This window comes from Parus major, chromosome 5 (assembly GCF_001522545.3).
Source record: "Parus major isolate Abel chromosome 5, Parus_major1.1, whole genome shotgun sequence".
Classification (NCBI taxonomy): Eukaryota; Metazoa; Chordata; class Aves; order Passeriformes; family Paridae; genus Parus; species Parus major.
Window position 1 is genome coordinate 56,924,501 of NC_031774.1, and position 21,208 is coordinate 56,945,708.

General features: G+C 45.7%; 1 protein-coding gene across 2 annotated transcripts in view; it reads left to right on the forward strand.

Annotated features, from left to right (window-relative positions):
* The window catches only part of RTN1 (reticulon 1), a 115,685-nt gene that overhangs the window by 80,632 nt on the left and 13,845 nt on the right, over positions 1-21,208 (forward strand). Inside the window, exon 1 of one of the 2 annotated variants that reach the window (XM_015631596.2) lies at positions 17,958-18,283. The exons of the other annotated variant lie outside the window; for it this stretch is intronic. Coding sequence (XP_015487082.1) covers positions 18,223-18,283 — 61 coding nt within the window. The 5' untranslated portion in view covers positions 17,958-18,222. Of the gene's footprint in view, positions 1-17,957; positions 18,284-21,208 lie in introns of those variants that run through there. 2 annotated transcript variants of the gene reach the window in all.

The window sequence follows — 21,208 nt, forward strand, 5'->3', positions numbered from 1 at the left end:
CTGAGCAACTCCCATAAAGGCAGCCCAGCATCTCTGCTCAGTCAGTGTGTGCTGTTGGCAGAAGCAGGCATTGCACAGACAGGTTTTTCTGCTCTCTTTTAGGAACAGAGACAGTTCCTTACAGAGGAGTGTGTGAGGGGGTCCTTGCATTCATCCTCATGAAATTCTGATAGCATCCACAAAACAAGGTCTGTATCTGAGCAATGAACAAAGCAGGGAAGCCTGAAGAAAAGCCAGCAGAGATTAATAGCCAGGATTTCTGAAGGTTACTTCATCAGCTAATGAAGCATTGAAACACTGAAACACAAACAGCTGTGCTTTCTTGGGTTAAGTGCAAGAGATGTGCCAAGGAATTGGAAGGTACTTCCCAAAGAGGGAGAACAGGCTGTTTTCCCTGTCTGTCTGGGATTCCTGCACTGGAGCTTTGATGCTGCAAAAACAGAGCCACATTTCACCCTTGGCTGAAAGTGAAGGGCTGATTGCTCCAGCCAGGGAGTGATAAAATGAGTGGGATTTAATAAAAGCAATAGTAGCAATTGTGCCTTCTGGAATGAGCGCTCACCTTAACCCTCATGGTCACAATTATTGCAGCTGGATGTCTCACACTGACTTTGCTACACGTGCACATCCCCTTTTGTCTAGAAAAGCTGCTGGAAAAGGACTGATATTGGCTAATTTATTGTGTGAGTAATTGATTTGTTGGGTGTGATGAATTGCTTTCACTGCAGTAACACCAGGAACACACAACAAAACTGGGAAATTACCTCAGTTTTTTTCTGAATTCTGGTTTGTGATATTATCCTTATTGCATGGTTATTGAACCTAATATCCAATAGATGTAAGTCTCTAAAAAATATAGCTGTTTTTTCTGTCATTAACAGAAGAAGTGAGCAGGAGCAGTAAGGCATCCAGCAGAATGATTAGCAGCACACCATGCCTATCAAAGAGGGAATTTCCATATATATTGTTATATTTCCATATAACTATGCAAGTGTGCTTTTTACTTGTAGATCTTGCTCCTCCAGCAGCAATGAAGGGGAGATTATATTGGAATTAAGTTTAAATGCAGAAAACGACCAAAGAACTGATCCTACTAAGAACTGAAACAGCTTTGGCACGTGTTTGATGTTGCTGAATTATTCATTGAGCTGGCTGGGAAAACTGACATTGCAAAAGGAAATAAATGAGGGTGCTGGAGGAATAATGTTAAAGGGTGTGTTAGCCAGAAGTCCCAGTGTCACAGAGGTCCCAGGGAATGGGGGCAGTGATCCCACCTTGAGGGGCCAGTGGCTGTCAGGGCAGGCCTCTTCTAAAGCAGAGAGTGGATGTTTTGGCTGTGCACACAGCACTGACTTTAGTGATGTTTGTGGGCCCAGATTAGCTCAGTTTGGGATGTGAGATCTTCCCTTTGAGGGGAGGCATTGCAAAGAGCTGGAAATGGCCAACAGGGCACTGCTTAGGGTCAGAGGCATTGATAGGGCAACTCATGGAGCATGCAGAGCCACACAGACTGAAAGATTCACCCTTGTCAGGCTCACCTGCCTGGGGAACATGCCATCTCTTATCCCTTTTCAAGGAGTCTTGCTTCCTTCTGTTCCTGCACCCCTTGTTCAGTTCTATCAGTGCCTTCCCTCAGTGCTTCTTCTCCAGGTGAGAGGCCCTTTCCCTGACCAATCTGGGCAGCTGTCTGCAGCTATTCCCTCTCCTCACTTCAAATCCCACAGAAAGAGAGCAGCAATGGCTCCTCACACTGCTCTGCATTACAGCACTACATGTGAAGGGAGGTGCTGGAGTCTGAGACACAGAGTGTGCCCTTGTTTCTGATACTTACCCCAGAAATTGGGGTAACATTGCCTGCAAGCTGTGGGGGAACCTCTGGAAAATGAGTTTTACTGTGTAGTGATGTGGCTGAGAGGATATTACCTGTGTCTCTGGGGTTGCTTATCAGTTTTGGAGGGCTTGTGGTCTGAACTAGACACAGGGTATGACCTTTTCCTCCTCCTTTTCCTCCTCCTTCAGCCCAGCAACAGAGATCAGGCACTTGATGGAGAGGTTTGACCAAATGGCCAGGGAGAAGGAGAAGCTGAGGTGGGACCTGGAAAAAGTACAGAAGTGCAGCAGAATCAGAAAGAGAAAAAAGAAATGAAAAAGAATTTAATAAAAGTTACAGAAGGGAGGGAACTGAAGCCTGTTCCTTAACACAGCTGGGATCTGGCACTTCTTGGGGACAATCTGAGCAGGGGCATTGCCTTTGCAGTGTTCTCTGCACTACAAGCCACAGGAGCAGCCAAGAGGAGAGTCTGGATGAGCAGTGGTCACTTAGTTCATGCTTGATGCTACATGGAGGGAGAGTTAAAAAGGTCAGTGTGATAATCATGGCCTCACAGGCCTGCCTGTGCTGTGGTTTGGATCCTGCTTGGGGGAGTAGAATCATTTCCTGGCACCTCTGTGTCTGCTAAGAGTAGAAATGTTGCCTCAAACACTGTAAATATCTCTGTTACATATAGCTGTGCTCTCCTGGGTATTGTGAAAGGAAATATTCAGAGCACTTGGCTTCAGCTCCTGTTGTTGTTGTACTGGTTGGAGATGCTGGCAGATGAGATTTTCAGGATTTATTCAGATGAGAGCTTTGCTTTTGCCCTGTGGGCAAGGCTGGAGTTCAGAGCTGCAGACTCTATTTGTGGATTTGAGTCAGGCATAGACCCACATCATACCTGAATGTATAACCCTCTACCTGCAGTTTTTGTAAATCAGGATTAAATGTAGGAGTTTGAATCTTTCCACAAAGGTGAGATTGCAACACACTTTCAGCTGTCACCCCCACTTTTACTGACCATAATGTAAAATGTTGAGGCATCCTCTATGCATCCTTTTAGCATTTTTTGACCCAAAATAGGAAGAGAGAGGATGTAAATATTTACTGGGATTGTGTATCAGAGAGCACCCAGGGATCTGCATTTGGATAATCTGCATTGCAAGGGAAGTCAAGGGAATAGCAGATGACTTTGAAAGGCCGCAGTGCTGGATGTGTTTCTTAACATGCACAAATTGCTCCCTGATTTCTCAGGAAAAAGAAAGCTCTGGGCTGATTATTGGTTTTAGATCTTATTTTAGATGTAGTGCCTGGAGACCCAGTAAAGATCAGGATCTTTTGTTAGCCAAGATAAGAGCAAGCAGTAAGGCTCTTTCCTTGGAGAGCTTGCAGGATGAATTTCAGTGTGAGGAGGATTATTAAATGCAGAATTGCCAACTTTTGTGTTGTCTGAGGGTCAGCCCTGCATTTCCTGGTGCCTGCTCCTTTTTCAGGCCCCTCACAATGGTGTTACCCTTTGGGTGAAGTGGTGGGTGGAAAGGTGAAGGAGAGGGGAGAAAAACAAGGGGTCTGCTCTGCTTTTTTTTCAAACCTTTTCCATACTTAGAGGCAGTTGGGAGGTGAGAACTGGCAAACTTGTGTGTTAGTGACTCCCTGTGTGCCTGACAGTGCCAGTCAGCCCCGTGTGCCCCAAGAGCATCTGTCCCATCTCAGAGAGGAAGGATGAGGAAATGTGCCTAACACAGCCATACAGAAGTCTGCCCACTGATGCTGAATGAAGAGATGTCTCTCCTCCTTTCCAGGAACTGTTTTAGCCCATTGCCTGCAGGTCACACAAACACAATACATTATTTCCAATCCCCACACCCCAGGTGTCCGATCAGTCCAATTTGAAGGTGCTCTCATTCCCATTTTATTTGAACTCAGCTTTAAATATAGCTCATGGAGAAGGATGCAGTGGGTTTGGTAGGTGAAGCAGAGCCAGTCCCTGTGATCACAAGATTCCTCCTGCCACATGCTATAAATGATGCTCCTGCCGTGCATTAGAGGAACGGAACTACGCAAGGGCCTGAGGACCAAGTGCTCTGCTTTAATTATTCATCATTAGCTGTAGCTATTATTATTTAAGAGCCTGACATTAACTGCTGGTCAGTTTCTTTCCTTGATTGCTACCATCCACTATCCTTCTCTTTTTTTCCTCTTGGGCTAAAGCAAAACTCTTCTCCATCAAGCCGTCTCCAACCCTTTGCCATATCCCACTCATCCAGATCTCCTGGACCTCCTCTCCAGGCTCTTGCTTGCAGTTATTCATACCAAGCCAGACAGTGCTTTGCTGCTGGTGTTAATCCCAAGTTTGTGCTGGGTTTCCCATCAATATCCCCAAGTCTGACTCAGATGCTTGATACAATACGTTCACGGGAACAGTTCCCACCGGCGGTGCCAGCACGCCTTACTATCATCCCCATTTCTCCCTGAGAGGCACAGGCCTTGTTTACTCCTCTTTTAATAACACAGATGGTTTTAATAGTTCTCTGCCTTCGCCCCCAGTTCTTTCTCCTTGTCTGTAGTCTGTTTAATGCTTCCTTCTAAGTGATGGCTTTGTCACTTAATCTCATTAAAACTTCTCTCCATTGAACTCCGTGAGCTGCTTATCAGACCGTAAGCCTAATCTCTCATTTGTAATTAATTTGTTCTGTGCCTCCTACAATGTGGCATCATTAGATAATGGCATCACCCTCAAGGTCACTGATACACAGCATGAGGTAAACACCCATGGCTCCAGCACAGGCTGCCCTGCTGGCCTCCTCCTTCCTCCTCCTCCCTTTGACACACGGCTTGATTTTATTGACATGTTTCTCCTTTTCCCTCAGCCAATTTCTGATGATGCTTCCTGTCCAGCCTGTGCTGCTGTGTGACTGCAGATCAATATCTCTGACTGTCTAGAAGCAAATGCTTTTCTGATATCCTCCTAGTGCAGGCTCATCTGCATCAGCTTTCTGCTCACCTTTCATTTCCTTCCTACTTGGTCCAAGAATTTATTTGCAGTGCTCTTCCTTTCTTTATACATTTTTAAAACTTGCAGAGCCTTTTCACAGAACCCTAGAATCACAGAATACTTAGGTTTGGAAGGGACCTTAAAGATCTCCCAGTTCTAACCCCCTGCCATGGCCAGGGACACCTTCCACTAGATCAGGTTGCTCAAAACCCCATTCAGCTTGAACTTGAACACTCCCAGGTGTGTCCTGGTGGGCTTGGAGTTGGGAATAGGACACAGGAGCCTTTCACCTTCAGGCCTTTGTGCCCAGTGGACACTCAGTGGCTTATCAACAGCATAGGTAAAACAACCCATAAATCACTATTACAGTTCAATCAGATCATAATAATGCACAAACCATTATTATGATTTGACATCCATATTTTTGAAAAAAAGGGAAAAATCCCAGATTATCACAGTTCAAGACACCTGCCAGTATCACCAGGCAATTTCTACTGGTGAGATGAAGGATATTAAACACTAGCCAGAGATGAAAACCAATCCAGTGCACCCTCCCTTAAGCCATGTGTTCACACACTTCTAAAGGAAGCAGGATACCTTCTGTGGTACTCCCATCTGTTCACTGGGATTTGCTGGTATTGAGTTCTCTGGGACCTTTGCAGACTCTGAAAATAGGGTCAGTCCTGGTACAAACTAAATCTCTTAATTTTCTCCAGTAGATTTATTTTCATCTCTCATATTTCCCTGTTTGGGTGTAGTTTATAATAGATTTGACCCATTCTTTCAATTTTTGCTGTTCTCTGCCTGAAAACAATCTACTAAACTTAAGTCCTAGACACACACAGAGCTGTCATTAGATCATAGCTATCGTTATTCAATACAGTATTGACCACAGTATTCAGAAATTCAGCACTCAGGCAGCTACAGAGAACAGCTCCAAATCCATTGCACACAGAGCTGGGGGGAGGAAATCTCATATAAAACTCAGGAGTCTGCAACTCTGTCTTCTAATTGGCAGCTTTTGTAAGTGTGCCTAATTTTTCTTGCCTGATAAACAAGAAAGAAAAGCAATCCAAACCTGCTGCTGAGAGATTCTGCAGCCTTTTGGGACAAGGCAGGCTGCTATAAAAGAGATATATGTTTTTCTGAGGGGGGTGGGTGCAGGAAGGACATTTTGCATTTATCCTGTAATGGCTGCACACAGATCAGCCCTGGTGCCTTGCTGGGAGCTGGCACGAGGCCACCAGGTAGATCCAGCTTTGCCACTCGAGAGCAGCTACAATCAAGTCACCCAGTGCCACATTTTGGCCAAGAGGCAGCTCTTACCTGGGGATAAATGATAATTACTCCCAATGAAATGTGCCTGGCTCAGCAGCAAGATGTATTTGCGACTGGCTTGTGGACTGTTAGGAATTGTGTGTTTTCTTTGGATGGGGTGATGCCTCAAGATGCTCGTTTAAAAGCTTCATAGTTATAGTCAGAAACAAGTTTATGCTCAAAGGACATGTTGATAAGACAAGTGACTGACTGACAGCTTGACTTGAGGAGACTTTCTGATCCTGAGATCAGAAACAGGTTTGATCAACACATAAAACCTTTCCTTTTCCCAAACGATTCATATTTCCTAAACCATCCTTGGTTTGGTCTCTCTCACTCCTCCAAACCAAGCTGAAAACATGTTTTTGTTCCATTTGTATAACTGCCTTTGTGTGCTGTGCTGCCATTCTCTGTGCTCACACAATCACTACACCAATGTGACCAACAAAAGAGCAAAAATCATTTTATTTGGCGCATACTCTGAGAATGAGCCCAAGTTTGGTTTCATTCAGCTGTGATGGACTTGAACCCCTGTCCCTCAAGAGAATGTTGCAGCACTAAATACCACTTACCTACTATCAAAAGGGATGTTTAAAATTTCAGGTGTTATTTTATTTTTAATGATCCATTTGTCTTTCCAGGCTTGTGAGCAGGCACTGAGATTGCTGTGATTTGCAGCCACAGGCTGCCCGTTTCCTCCTCTGCTTCCATGGAAACACGTGTTGGATGAGGCAGAACCAGGCACAGACTTAAAGTACATGATTTCCAAACTATTTGCTTTTCCTTACAAGGAGTCCTTTACCTCCTGTTTTTACAAAACTCTGTGTGAGGAGGAAATCTCTCTAGGGAGAGGCAGCTTTTTGAGGTGAATGACTGGTGTTGATGCACAGGTTTGAAAGTCCAATCCCTGAGCATGTGAACGTGCTGCTCAGAGGTGAAATGCACGAGACAGAGCAGGGACAGTGTGTTTTGGAGCTGGTATCACTCTGGCTGTGGCCTTTGGGATCAGAAGAGTTCCGCTTTTATGTAAACTCTTCTTTACTTTCATCTCCTTCCTGGAGAGGTGAAGATTGAACCTTCTTCTGCACTTCAGGACCCCAAAGATACTCAATTTGCACTTGTAATAGCTCCATGTGTTCTCTGGGCAGCCCCTCTCCTCTTTACTAAAAACCTCTCTCCCTCAGGGTAAAAAACAGATTATTTGCAGTTTGATGGTAAAATGAGGGAGGGCTGAGAAAAGGGCAGCAGCTCACACAGAGCTGTGTGTCATAGCTCAGTACAACTCTGGTGTGTTTTGTGTGGGGAATTGATTCAGAAAGAAACTGTAGGAAAAGCTGGACCTAAAGTGACACCCACCAGCTCTTCCTATACCTCCCATGCAGCAGTCTCCTTTAGAAGGGCTCTGACCCTGCAGGGACACCAGCTTGCTCTGCCACCCAGTGCCAAGCTGGAATCCCAGTGCCATGGGGGCCAGGTCCTGCTTTGGGGGCCAGGTCCTGCTTTGGTGGCTGAGTCTGCAGGATCTGAGCCTCACCTCTGGCAGATGCACACCTGGTATCTTCTATTTGACTCCTATTTGTCAGTAAGAGGGGAAAAAATGCTTTTAGATGTGCTGACTCTAATGAGGCACTGAGACAAATTGCTGGGTGCTGCATTTGCAGGATGTCTTTCCTGCGTGGAAAAGGAATGTATTTTATCTTCCATCACTGGCAAAGCATTCATATTTAGAAGGCTGCTGATGTCTGTGGCAGCTTAAACAGGGCAGAAATCTTTTTTACAGAACAAACCTCAGGCCACGCCCTTTCAGCTGCAGGAAAGGATGGAAACATCATCACAAATCCCTGTCCCAGGCATCAAGAAGTAAATGTCACTCCACACTGTCTGATGATTCCACAAGATTCACACAAATCAGAGCCCTTCATTAATTATTTAGCTTCAGGGAAATGTGCCAAAGGGTTCTGACACTTCGGATGTACAAAATAATTGCCACGTTTTCTTCCCAGCTAATGGGGAGGCCAAAATAAATTGTACCAAGCTGAGTGGTTGTGTGTGTGTGGGCAGGGGCAGGACCTTCCTGCCCTTGCATGTGATTCCATCCATACCCCAGAGCCCACAGAGCTTCTCAATGTCTCAAAGAGCTCAGGGTTGTCCCTGTGTGTCAGTGTGGGCTGGATGTGTCACCACACTCAGCCATGGCCATCTCCATCCTCCCCTCCACGCAGTCTGTCCCCCTGCATCATGTCTCCACGTGCCTTCTCTCACTCCAGGGCTGCTCTGGCTCCTCCAGCCAACAAAGGGGCTGCTGGTGGGTTTGTTCTGAGCTGCCAGAGCAGGTCTGGACCCTCTGTTGGGAGCAGTGGAGATCCACATCCTGCACAGAGGGTTCTGCTCCCTCCCGGCTGCTGAACGCGTGGTGACAAACCAGCAGCTCCCCCTGCTCCAGAATAAGTAGGTCTCTACAGCAGGTTTGCAACCTGAGAAAAACAAACACAGAGCAGCGTGCCTATATTTATCTGAAATTTAGAAGCTGTGGTTCACAGAGAGCTTTGATCATTTTAAATGTCAGGCAGTCGGGTAAAAGAATGAGGGGGGAAAAAAAGCACAGTTAAAAAGAAAGTGTTTGGAAAAGGTAAGAGCAGCTGCTAGTTCCAAAATGAAGTCCTTCTCTTCTTCTCCCAGTATTAATGGTCCTAATTTTGAGGGCTGGTGTCTCAGCTTCAGGCTGGGGGTACTCAGAGGCTGAGGTTTCCCAAGTCCAGCCCCACAGGTGCTGAGGAGCAGCTGGACTCAGAGTCCTGCCCTGTGATCAGGGCTGATCACATCTACTGCACCTGTGAAAGAGGCAGTTCATCCAAAACAAAATGAGACAATTGAGTTTGGGCTTTGGGTTATTTTGGTTTGCAAACCAAAATAAGATTGTGGTTTTCTTTAATTTACAATGATTTGAAATTAATGTCATGCCATTATGGTTTAGTTCTGATTCATCGGCAAGACATTAATTTTAAGTACTTGGCACTTGAAATTCAAGAACCTCACATGGGACACAAGGGATATTGTGCTTTGGATCCCTGGGTGGATTTATTAAGAATGAACTAAGTGATATCATGCAGTGAGGTATTTGGTGGTACCTGTCTCAGTCAGGGAGTTTTATCAAAGCCCCATGTACTTAAATGTTTGCAAGGAGGGAAACACTTAAGGAAAGTAGTCCTAAAATCCCATTAGACCTTTTGTGAATCTTGCCCAGACCTATTTTACTGTTCTCTTTGGAAATCCCCCATTTCTGCAAAAGCCAAACCTATTGCAAGGGAATTCACTACTCATGCAGAATATGTACTATGCTTCCTTCCACCTCACACTGCTCGTGTGCAGTGCTCTGGGATACAGCTATTTCTGGATCTCTGCAATCTGCATTTCTCCTGAAATTCCTGTGCTTCTACCATATCCACGTGCTGTTAGCACAGCAGAGTGGTTAAACGTGCTGTCAATAAGGAAAACATCTTCCCTTGTTTAGTTTTGTCCAATGGACTTTTAATCTACTTATTAATTGATAAATATGGAAAAATAATTCTATTTTTCATGTATGTATTCAAATCCACCCTATACATTCTGTTTTGCTCACACCCATCCCAGGACAGAGAGTTATCAGTCCCTCTGCAGCAGCAATCAGGAAAATGTGGTTTGTGGTGTTAAGCAATATCATCAGGGAAATCTGAATTCCTCAGACTTTTTCATTTGGTTTTCTAAATGTGAAATAGTTTTGCTGATCTATCTTTAATCCTTTAGCCTTGAGAATGGGAAATTAAATTGTCTTTTCTCAGATACTTGAGGTCAGCATCCAAATCAGGAGTTTCTCATTTTGTTCAGAGAAGGAGTGAGGTTATATGATACTCAAGTGCTCAGAGATAGGATCTCTTCTTCAGAGAGAAACCCATTTCCACAAATTCAGTGGGTTCAGCTGGGCTCTGATTTTTTTTTTTCCCCCCTTCTCTTTTTCCTCCTTTTGCATCTGTTTGCATAAGATCTAACTAGTTTTAGGGATGACTGATCTTAAGTTCCTAATGAGCTGGCTTCAGGGTTTGGATTTTCATGGCATATTCTGCTGATTGGATGCTGGAAGCTTGCTTGACTTTGCTGATGGTATCTTCCATAAGATATACACATATGATCTGTCCTCTTCCCTCTGTCCTATGTGAGGGGATGTGCTGGGGCAGGGCCAGCTCCCCACTGCTCAAACCATTTCTGATTTTCTGTGTTGCTTCACTTCCAACCAATGTCTTAAAATGCCACACAAGACCATTTTCCCTGTTTGTTTCCCCGGCAAACACAACTCTGACCACTTTTCAGCCAACACTTCTGGCACATCATTTCCTGATCTAATTCTTCTAATTGCCCCAGAGGCCCATAATAACATTTAAAACTCAGAGTGCTGCTTCACCGTCCAAAGCATTTCTCCAGCCAGTGCCCACACAGACTCTCAGCAGAACCCTGCCCTGTTCTCTCCTTGTTTTCCCCTTCTCACAGCCTGCACTGGCACTTCTGCCTTACACACCAGGATTTTATGTCCTTCATTGCTCCTTTTGGGTTGTTTTCCCCCACTTTGTGCCACGCAGCAGTGTTGGCATTGCTGCAGTAAGCAGCCACGGTGCCTCCTCCATCGCTTTTGCAAAGGCTGTAGGCTGTGTTTGCTCAGGACAGGAGCAGCTGCTTCCTCACCTCTCCCTGTCCAACCTGTCCTCCATTCCTCTGCAGCCTCAGCCAGGATTTTCCCATATTAACAGCCAGCTTCCCAAGCTGGGTGTGACTGGAGCTGTCTCTTTGCAGGGAGCATCTTGGTACCCAGGTGTCTCCTCCATGGAGCAGGCTGTTGAATCCAGCAGTGTGGCAGAGATTTGCTTCTGTTTTCCAGGGAAAGCTGGGGTTGCCATGACAATGGTGTGCCGGCCGAGCCGGTGCATGGCTGTAGTATCCACACACCTCCACCACTAATGCATTTCATCCTCTCTGCAGGGTGGGGTGGGGGATGTCAAATTGTCTCTGGTAAGATGCTTGAAGCAGCTCTCCAGCATGGTGAGAAGCTCAGGCCTCTCCGGGAAGCACCTTTCCTCAAAGAATATTATTTTTTGGGGGAGTATCTGAAGCTGGGGAAAGGGGTTTGATCTACATTAAATTATTCTGCACCTTCTCCCCTGGCCTGAACTGGGCTGGCAGCAAGAGTGCCAGGTACAGGAGCTGTGGAGCCAGCAGAAATGCTGCAAACTACGGCTCATTCTCAAGCACCCCTGGCTGCTTATGAACATCCCAAACTCAATTAAGGGCTTGTGGCACTGCTGCAAATGTAGCCTCAGTATCCTGAGCCTCTGCCTGCAGGTTGTTGGTTTAATTTGCAGTCACATTCGCAAAATTTGTAGCTGCATTTTGCACTTGGGCAGAGCATCCCAGCCTGTGAATCAGCACCTGGAGCTTAAAAACTTGGGTCTGATCCCAGCAGAGCCGGAGCAGAGGGTGGCTCTGCAAGCTGGAAGCAAAACTTTGGCACTTTTTGTGGGAGCATCTTTCCTGGGGTGCACCGGAGCTGCCTGAGCTCAGGACTTGGATGTGCAGGGGAGCAAAGGGCAGGACCTCTCCCTTGTGACACGTGGCACTGCCCCATTTCCCCAGCTCAGGCACTGGATACCAGACCTTGCTTCAAGAATTTCTAATAATGCATCATCATGCTTGGTCAAAGAGGAGAGTCCCCTGTGCCACTTACACACCACCAGGCAGGATTTCACCATTTCCAGGAGCAGTGCAATCCAAATTCATCTTTACAGCCTCACTTGATGTCCCCTGGCCCAAGAACGGCAGCCAGTAACATCAGCCTTGTGAGCTGTGTTGCAAAAATGAGCGAGGCTCCTTTGTTGGAGCTGCAGATGTTGTGCTGGGTGCTGCAGAAACAAAGCTCAAAAAGCAGGTGATGCCCCAAATTTAAATAGACTGAGCAGACCCAGAGAAGGAGAGATGATTCCCAAGGTCACGTAGGAAGCCTGTGGCGGATGTGGGGACTGAACAGAGATCTCCTGAGGCTCAGCCACACTGAGGTCTCAGGACTGTCTTCTCTATGGTCTTCCAGTACATTAAGAAGATCAGTTAATGAAATGGAATTAATAATGCCAGCTGCAGCACCAGTAATGCTATAGGAGAGAAAAAAATCACAGCACAGGCTTAAAAACAGAAGGCTTGAAAATGGTAATAAACTGCAAGCACTTCCCTTTGTAATGGGGAAGTGCTGGAGGTCAGAGAGGGTTTTAGGGTCTCTTTAGCTTTACTGATCAAATTTTAAAGGAGGAATGAAGAAGCAGTGACTACCTTCCACAGAGGAGAGAAACTCATGATTTTAAGGTTCCCAGCAACTGAAGAAAGTAGTCCCACTGGAAAGAATCAAAAGACTTTTCTAGGTCAATGGCAGGAATAAAGCCTTTATTTCTATGAACCTCACAGTTCAAAAATAACATTAAAGAACCAAGAGAAATTACCCACCTCTGAAGAAGCAGGAGTAAATCAAAACTGATTGTCATGTGTTGGTTGTGCTGCTGCCTGCAGTAATCAGGGCACCACAGGAGTCCCGGCCATCTCTGGGATGGCTGCTGAAGGTCTGTGCCGTGTTCACTGAGGAGCATCAGAGGCTCAAAACCCAAAATTGTTTCTTAACAATAATGTTGAATCCAAGGAGCTCCCCCCAAAGGGCTCATCTACTGGGATTCAAGGAAAGGCCACCTCATTCCCAGGGAAGGAAGCAAGCACGAAGCTTGTCTCAGCTGGGTCTTTCACCAACACATTTGGCTCGTGTCACTGGCTTGCTGCTGAAAATCTTATTATAAAAAGGTCATCCTGTACAGTTATATGCAGTTATTATATAGTTATATATGATTATTTACAGTTATATATAGTTATTATACAGTCTTCTTATACAGTTGGGGCTCTTGAACCTGGAGAAGAGAAGGGGAGACCTCAGAGCACCTTCCAATGCCTAAAGGGGGCTGACAAGAGAGCTGGAGAGGGATTTTGGACATGGGCATGGAGTGACAGGAGAAAGGGGAATGGCTTCATCTGGCAGAAGGCACATTTGGATTAAATGTTGGGAAGAAAGTCTTCCCTGTGAGGGTGGTGAGGCCCTGGCCCACACTGCCCAGGAAAGCTGTGGATGTCCCATCCCTGAAGTGTTCCAGGCCAGGTTGGATGGGGCTCTGACCAACCTGGGATAGGAGAAGATGTCCCTGCCCATGGGAGGGGTTGGGAACTGGATAATCTTTAAAGTCTCTTCAAATTTACACTTCTATGATTAGATATGTCCATATATATCTATATCTATATATATACATCCATAATCTCAGCCTTTGAGCAAAGATGGGTATGAAGAACAGTTTTGCTGAGCAGAAACAGAGGCAGCAGAGCAGAAACTTAGCACATCTCAAAATCACACTTCTTGTCCTTGTGAACCACCCAAATATTTTGACTGATTATTAAAAAACACCCCTATATATCCAGGCATTTCAAGACTTTAAAAGAAATCACAGGGAGACTGGAACATTATGTGACGTGCCAGGACATAGGGCTTCCTTTGTTATGATTGTTCAGTTTCAGGCTTTAATTGTGCCAATTCTCATATTGTCTTTTTTTTACCAGCTTATTGATTCCTTTTGTGGTTTGAAGATCTGAGAAAAAAGGTAATTCATCACTGCATTACATCTTCTAAGAGAAAATAGCAAAGACCTAGGGCAAAACACAGCAAGGACAGAACTATCTATGTGCTTCCTGTACTGTGAGAAGGGATGGACCTGAAACAGCCATCAGCATCTCCCAGCTCATGGCCTTGCCATTTGAGCTGCCTCTGAGCAGCTCTGCAGACCAGAAAATGTGCAAGAATGAGCACAAGACAGTGAAAAGGATGAGAGCAGAGCCAGGATTTGGCCCATCCCTCTGCTATTGACAGCCTCCTGATGGAAATGTAATTGCTGGCTGCCCTTGCTTGGAGTGCTCAGGCAAAAATTCCCTGTTGCTCTTTAGAGCTTCGAGACATATTAATGCAACTTTTAAAATAGCATCTTCTCTATTTTTGTTGCTAATGCTAAGAACAAATTAGCTTAGAAAAATAACCCAAATGATCTCCCTTAATGCTATTGTTGTCCTAAAGTGCTAAGTGTCAGGATATTTCAGCACCACGTTGCAGATCTGGTGCTGCCCTCAATGTGTCCCACGGAGCCTTGGCAAGGAGTGATGCAGGAAGACAAAATCAGTCCAAAGTGCCTTCAAAGTCATTGCACTCCAGACAGTGGTTTCAGCTCTGTCTTTGGGTTTTTAAGCATTAAGTAATCTTTGAAACCAACTGAAACCAGCTGACTTCCACCCCTGCCCTCCAGCTGGGTTGCTGAGGGGTGCCCTGACATTTACCTCCTGTGGTAGAACAGTGGATGCTTCTGAGCTCTTATGGATTGATATATGGTCCATTCAAATGTATTTACCTAAAAAGCCTTAAATGTTGCTAACTCTGACCTCACCAGAGCTCATCAGTGGTTCACAGGTGGGTTGGGTCACCATGGAAGGACCTTTGGAGGGAGGCAGGGTAGGGCTGGAGCACCGGTCCCTGCTGCAGGAATTCCTGTGCCCCTGCAAGGAGCACAACCCTGGTGGGCACACACTGTGGCAGGGTGGCCCTGTCCTCTGCAGAGCTACAGTCTGCACCTCATTTGCCCATCCAGAGGTGGGTGCCCCATGCCTGGAACTCTTAAAGGCCACATTGGACAGGGCTTTGAGAAACCTTGTCTAGTGAATGGCATCCCTGCCCATGGGCAAAGGGTTTGGAACTAGATGCCCCTTAAGGTCCCTTCCAAATCATTCTGTGATCTCTGTTGGAGGGATAGGAAGAAATGAGGCAGACAGCAATGCTCTGCTCCTGTGTCTGCTTGGCCAGTGGTTTCCTGAAACAATTCCACTGCAGGATGGGCTGAAAACAACCAGGTAACTTTATTTTACTGAGTGCTTACCCCACACGTCCTGCACACCCAGATCATTATCTCTAGCAGAGCTATGTAGCAGGCAAATATTGATAAACCCTCTTGGCTTGTGGCTGTGCCATCAACACTGAGCTTCATGTGACCTCACTAACACATTTTAAGATCTGTAATGATTTCAGTAACACCCACAGGAGGCTTCCAATGGACAGTGCTCTGAAGGGAAGCAAATTCCACTCAGTACTTTTCATCCTGCTCCTGATCATGATCACAGGAAAGCTTTCTCCCAGCACTGAACTTTCCTGCAGCTGATGCCAAGATCTCTGTGCATGTCTCACCCTTTCAAGATCCAGGCAGTGCAATGTTTATTTGTGCTTTCCAGCCTGCTCTGGTTCAGTTCTGTGTCAAAGAAGCAGTTCTTAACCTCAGGACTGATGGCCAGGTATTTAGTCCTAATTCTGTCTCACTACTTATTGAATGCATAATTTAAAATCTCATTATGGAAATGCATTTTTTTATCAATGGCCATTTTAGTCCTGGATCCACCCAGCACTGACTGGGATTTTGTGCAATTTCTGTAATCACACATAGAGTTGCTTCTGTCCCCCACCTGCCTCAGGTCCTGGGACAAGTGAGTGCACACTGGAAGCTCTTCTTAGCCCATGTGCATTTTCTAAGAGTCTTCATCTCACTGTTCCAGTTCAGCTCTGTTTCTGACACAAATGCAGTGTTCTTGTTACTGCTGGTAAAGCGATGGGTTCTGGTGCCTGTGGATTAAAATAGTTCTGGAAGTAGTGTGGGAGAGTCCAATCACATGGGCCAGGTCTGAAGAGACTCTTGTGCAAAGGCGAGTAAGAATTTAAACAGGAATCCTGATGGTGTGTTCCTTTTGGTAGCCTGGAAGAAGGAATGGAGACATGAAGTCTGAGGCAAGAAAAATTTCCACCAGCAATGAAGGCAAGGAGAAATAATTAGTGGGATGTTAAATGTGCATGGACTACTCTTCTGTCCAAAGAGAATTTGTTCCTCACACTTGACTGAGAAATTTGGGTTAGTGAGACCCAACAGAGATCTTTTGCCTTCTCACTGCTGTGTTGTTGGTGGTATTCAGCCAGTAGCCATAAATTTGACCTATGCACCATGTTTGGGGTATCTATGGCTATTCCAGGGACAAGGACATAGAACATTTATGTGAATTATGTCTCTGTTTTATACACACTGCTTGAAAATACTTCATAGTATGGCATGGTGCTGGGAACCCCCATTACAGAGCTGCAATGTTTGCAAGGAAAAATGTATCAATACAGATATTTTCTGCTCTTGCAAAGGGTCTAAACCAATCAGTCCATGCAAATTGTCCCTTGCCAACCTCTTTATTCCTTTTTTTTTTTATAAACAAAGCCAGGAAGAACACAAAATCCAGATTTGTAACATTCTAGATGGTTTAATCTTACTACAATGCAATGGCAGCTGAAGCCAGTTCTGCCCCAATTAGCTAAGGATTTCCCTGTTAGGGCAATGAAGATGCTGGGTTCAAGCCTAAGCAAGTACTTTTGGGGATCTCAAGGATGGTTTATAAACATGAATAATAGGCTGCTGGCCCTCATAATCCCAGCAGAGTTTCTGAGGTAAAGATAATACAATGGTGAATCTCCTTAATTTTTGGTTTTTTTCTGTGAGTTACCTGAGGGAAGGATAAGTGCAGTACTACTGCCAGTTGGATGAGATATCTGTTAACTCAGGTTTTAAAAACTTTTTATGTTTGGAGCCAAAAGAGCAGAAGGGCTCAAACTCTATTCTCCATGCTGATGAGTATGTCACCCACTGTGTCTGTGTTCCACATAAAAAAAACCAGAATTCAGTAAAACACAGCTAAAGTGAAATTATTTCATGAACTGTCATGATGTAAATGTTTAAATCCAGCCACAGAGCTGAGAGGTGCCCAGCTGGGGTCATTCTGCCCAAAATGACTGGACATAGCCTGACACACTGATCACTCTTCAGTGAAATGGGGTGACTTTTTGGGGAGTTCATTAATATTACTAGGCACCCCAAAATCTGATAATGCAGGCAGGTTGAGTGGCAAAGGATTTTCTTTCCCTGTGTTTGCCAAGTATGACCATTGCATGGTTATGATGTCTCTGCAAGGCTATTCAAAATAGTTTATTGGTGGGGAAATTGAGGCAGAGGCTGTGTCCTTCTAGGAAAGGAGTGGTGGGGCCCATGTTAAAATTCAGCTATTAGTGGCCATTTCACAAACTGTCCTGTATTCCTGCACTCTTACACCTCAAATCCTGATTTATGCAGCATTTTGGGCCACGAGAGAAGGCAGCACTCATTCCCTGCACACCCAAACCTGGTGCAACTGGGAGTCCTCAGCATCCTGGTGTGGCAGGGCTTGGCATGGGGGGCCACACGAGTCACTCCGTGCCCACAGGGTTTTTCAAAAAAAATAGCAAATTAGGGGTTTCTCTGCAGGGCTTGGATCCTGACCTTGTTTATTTTCCTGCCTGCTCCCCGACCCCACCCAGCCGGCCAAAGGAGAGGGAGGCGTGAAAACCTGGAGGAATTGTGTGAAATTTGGCCTTCACCAAAAAAAAAAAAAAGAAAAAAAAAGAAAAAAAAAGAAAAGAGAAAAGGAAAAAAGAAAAAAATATATACCAGATTCCATCACTGTCAAGAAATTTCTGGAACACGAACAGTCACAGCCGTACTGACACATAGGAAACACTGCTCACCCCTCACCGCCCCCCCCCTTTCCCCACACCCAATTTGTTTTTATTTCTTTGCCATCAGGTTGCCTTAACCATTTCCATGGCTTAGGAAGCTAAGCCGCCGGGAGCGCAAGCTTTTGATTTGAAAAGGGACCGCATCCCCTTTTCAAAGGAGCCTGCTCCCTAGGGCAGCCACATCACACTGCTGATTTGCTGCAGTGGAGACCGCAGCGCGTACAATATGCCCTCCCCCTCCGCCTGTGCTGCTTACAGCATCAGTCCGGAGCCGAGCGGGGAGAGGCAGCGGTACCCAGGATCCCACCCATGCTCGGGAATGCCTGACTGCTAACGCAGTGCCTCCGACCGAAAGGACCGCCAATCCCTCAGCTCTCCGAGATGCAAGCCAGTGCCGATTCCACCAAGATGGACTGTCTTTGGAGCAACTGGAAATGTCAGGGTATTCTATCTATTCTGGTGTTGCATGCTAGGACTGCATGGCAGAGGAGGCAAAGGCAGGATCCATCCATTTTTGCATTGTTCACCTGTGGGCCTTTGCATGCTGTTTCCTCTCCCTCCCCGCCGAGCTTTTCTTTGGGGGTAATTTAAGAAAGGAAGATTAAAAGCCCCTATTTTCTGCTCTTGGAATGCATTTCTCCCATCCCCAGGTGTCTCACCCTGAAAGCATCCAGGATACAGGTCCTCCCTTCCCACCTTACAGCTCATTCCCACAGCATCCGCCCTTGCCTTTAGCGGCGTCATTCCTCATCCTCGGCTCTCTCCGTCGGGATATCGCTGCCATGATTTCCCACCTTTCGGGCTTTAGGGAGGCCGGGTGACGGTGCCCTGGTGCCCGCCGGGGTTGGAGGTGGTGGCTTTGGGCTCCTGGGTGCCTCCTGCCCACGGACACACCCAGAGCCGGGCTCAGCCCGTGTCACACAAAGAAAACGCAGCCTCGGCAGGGAGGGCGACAGAGCCGGGGCACCGCGGGATGGCCCCCGCTCCCTACTTTGTTCTAGGGTTGTTTTTTTAAAAAAAAACAAACCAAACACAATCATCCTTTCATTACGTTCCCTAGCACTCGTTCGGGGGGTAAAATATTGCGATGATGTTGTGTGGCTGCCGCGTAGGCGAAGGGAACAATGGCATCTCCCTTTTGGGCTGATTTGCAGTGTATTTTGAGCGGGTCGGTGTCTGCGCTGGGTGGGGCTGGCCACCTTCCCGGGTGCCTTGGACAGCTTTTCAGCCATTTTTAGTCGGCTTCACACTTCCCAGCCGGCATCCAGCCTTTGTTTTGATAAAAGACAGTCTCTGTGACGCTGCTCGGTGGGCAGATTAGAGGGAGAAAAGCTGGCGGCTGATCCTGCCGGGCAGGCTGGGGATGCTTCGGGCAGGCTTTGTTGTTTTTTTTTGGTTTTTTTTTTAAATTTTAAGGTGAATGTTTACGCTGAATAGTCAGTTCATGGTGCTGATGCTCACAGCAGGGTCCCTGAGACAGAGATTACTCCATAGCATCATCTCATTAAAGGATCCAGGATGCTTGCAGACAGTTTCATAAACGCGGCTCGGTGCAACAGAAGCTGGCAAACCGATCTTGAATGTTTTTTTGGGGAGGGGTGGGGATGGAGAGACCTTTCAGACTCTTGTCTCTAGGGAGCTTGATATTTTTGCAATCTCAATTCAACATCTAATTGTATTTAGGAACTGAGGGTTTTTAAAGGAGTAGCTGGAAAGTAAACAGATGCACCTGTTAAATTCCAGGCTCAAGCAGCTCCGGCTTTCCACACTGAAATGAAAGGCAAGGTTTTTCCATGCATTTTTCCATGCATTTGTGGGATTCATTAAGCTTATTTGAGAGAGTCACAACCAAACTTCAGGGTCTTTTCATGTGAGCTTTGCAGATGAACTTCCTTGTAGGGTGGGGTTTGGGTCTTTCTTCAAAAATGCTCAGTATTTTGCTGATTCTTTTAAAAACATTGGCTTGCTGAGTCAGATTGCTGAACCACCTGTTTTTAGAACCAAACTGAGAATTTTCCTTCTCATCAGAAAAAAAAAATAAAAAAAATCACAGATTATGAAAGTGGGATAATGAAGGGCATGCTGCTGTTGTTTAATTAGTAATTAATAATAATAGTGGGGGTTTCTCTCCTTCAGTGCTTTCCTTTTAGAAAGTGGGGTAGATTTGATGAAAATTGAATGACACAATATGTCCCATGCTGATTTGAAAACAAATCCCAGGTCTGAAAAAATCAACGCAGTTAAAATAAATCACTTGCCTCACTTCCACAGCATTTGCATATTTTTTATTTTCCTTGGGTGGTGCTCTATGATTCCAAAATGATCCTGCAGAAAACATGAAATAGCCATAGAATATTATTTCTGTCATCAAAATTCTTTGATCAGTCCCAGATAAAATAGAGGAAATTTAAAATTCAGGAGAATGAAGACTAAAGACGATTCATTGATTCCTTTAATATCTATTATTCATGTTGTCTCAGTCTCAACCTGGAATACCAATTTTGTGCAAATCTGGAGTTGTATAATTTTGCCAGCTTGATTGTCAATGGAATTGTGGTTCCTCCCTGAAAAGTCTGGAATGTGTCTGTGAGTGTAACAGATGCAGAGAGAAATCTCAGTAAATACAGAGCATATTTTTATGGAAATTATGGAGATTCAACAATGAGGTTAACAAAAGTTTAGAGTACTAAACAAGCAAGCCTGCAACTGGCTGTACCATTGAATTTATCCTATAGCACTTGTAATTGGTGTAAAATCAGGTGGGGATTGTGAGAAGCTGCAAAGACTCTTGGTGAAGCTTTGACTTTACCCCGCTCAGTCAAGGTACTGTTATTTATTTCCCTTGCTGTGAATCAACTGCTGCTGCTGCACAGTTAGAAATATTGTTTTTTACCTGCCCATCCTGCAGGTACAGCAGGATTAAAGCAAAGGTAGATCATGACCCAGCCCTTGGGTGAGCAGGACAATAATTCACCTTGCTGGGCATTTTTTGCTTCATTCAAAATATCAGCCTGGGTGGCTTTGGGGAATTGCAGTGACTTCCACGCCCAAGTCATCTCTGAGCTGGAAGGTGATGCATTTGAAGCAGGCTGGGATGGAGCCATGCATAATGCATGAGTGTGAGGAGAAATGTCCCCTCTGGGTGTGCTGCTGGCTGTGGGCCTTGGAGGAGCAGCCCACAGCCTGTGCCAGCTGTGTGTGTGACACTGGGTGTGACACGGGGGTGTGACACAGGGTGTGACACGGGGTGTGACACAGGGTGTGACACAGGGGTGTGACACAGGGTGTGACACTGGGTGTGACACGGGGGTGTGACACAGGGTGTGACAGGGGTGTGACACGGGGGTGTGACACAGGGGTGTGACAC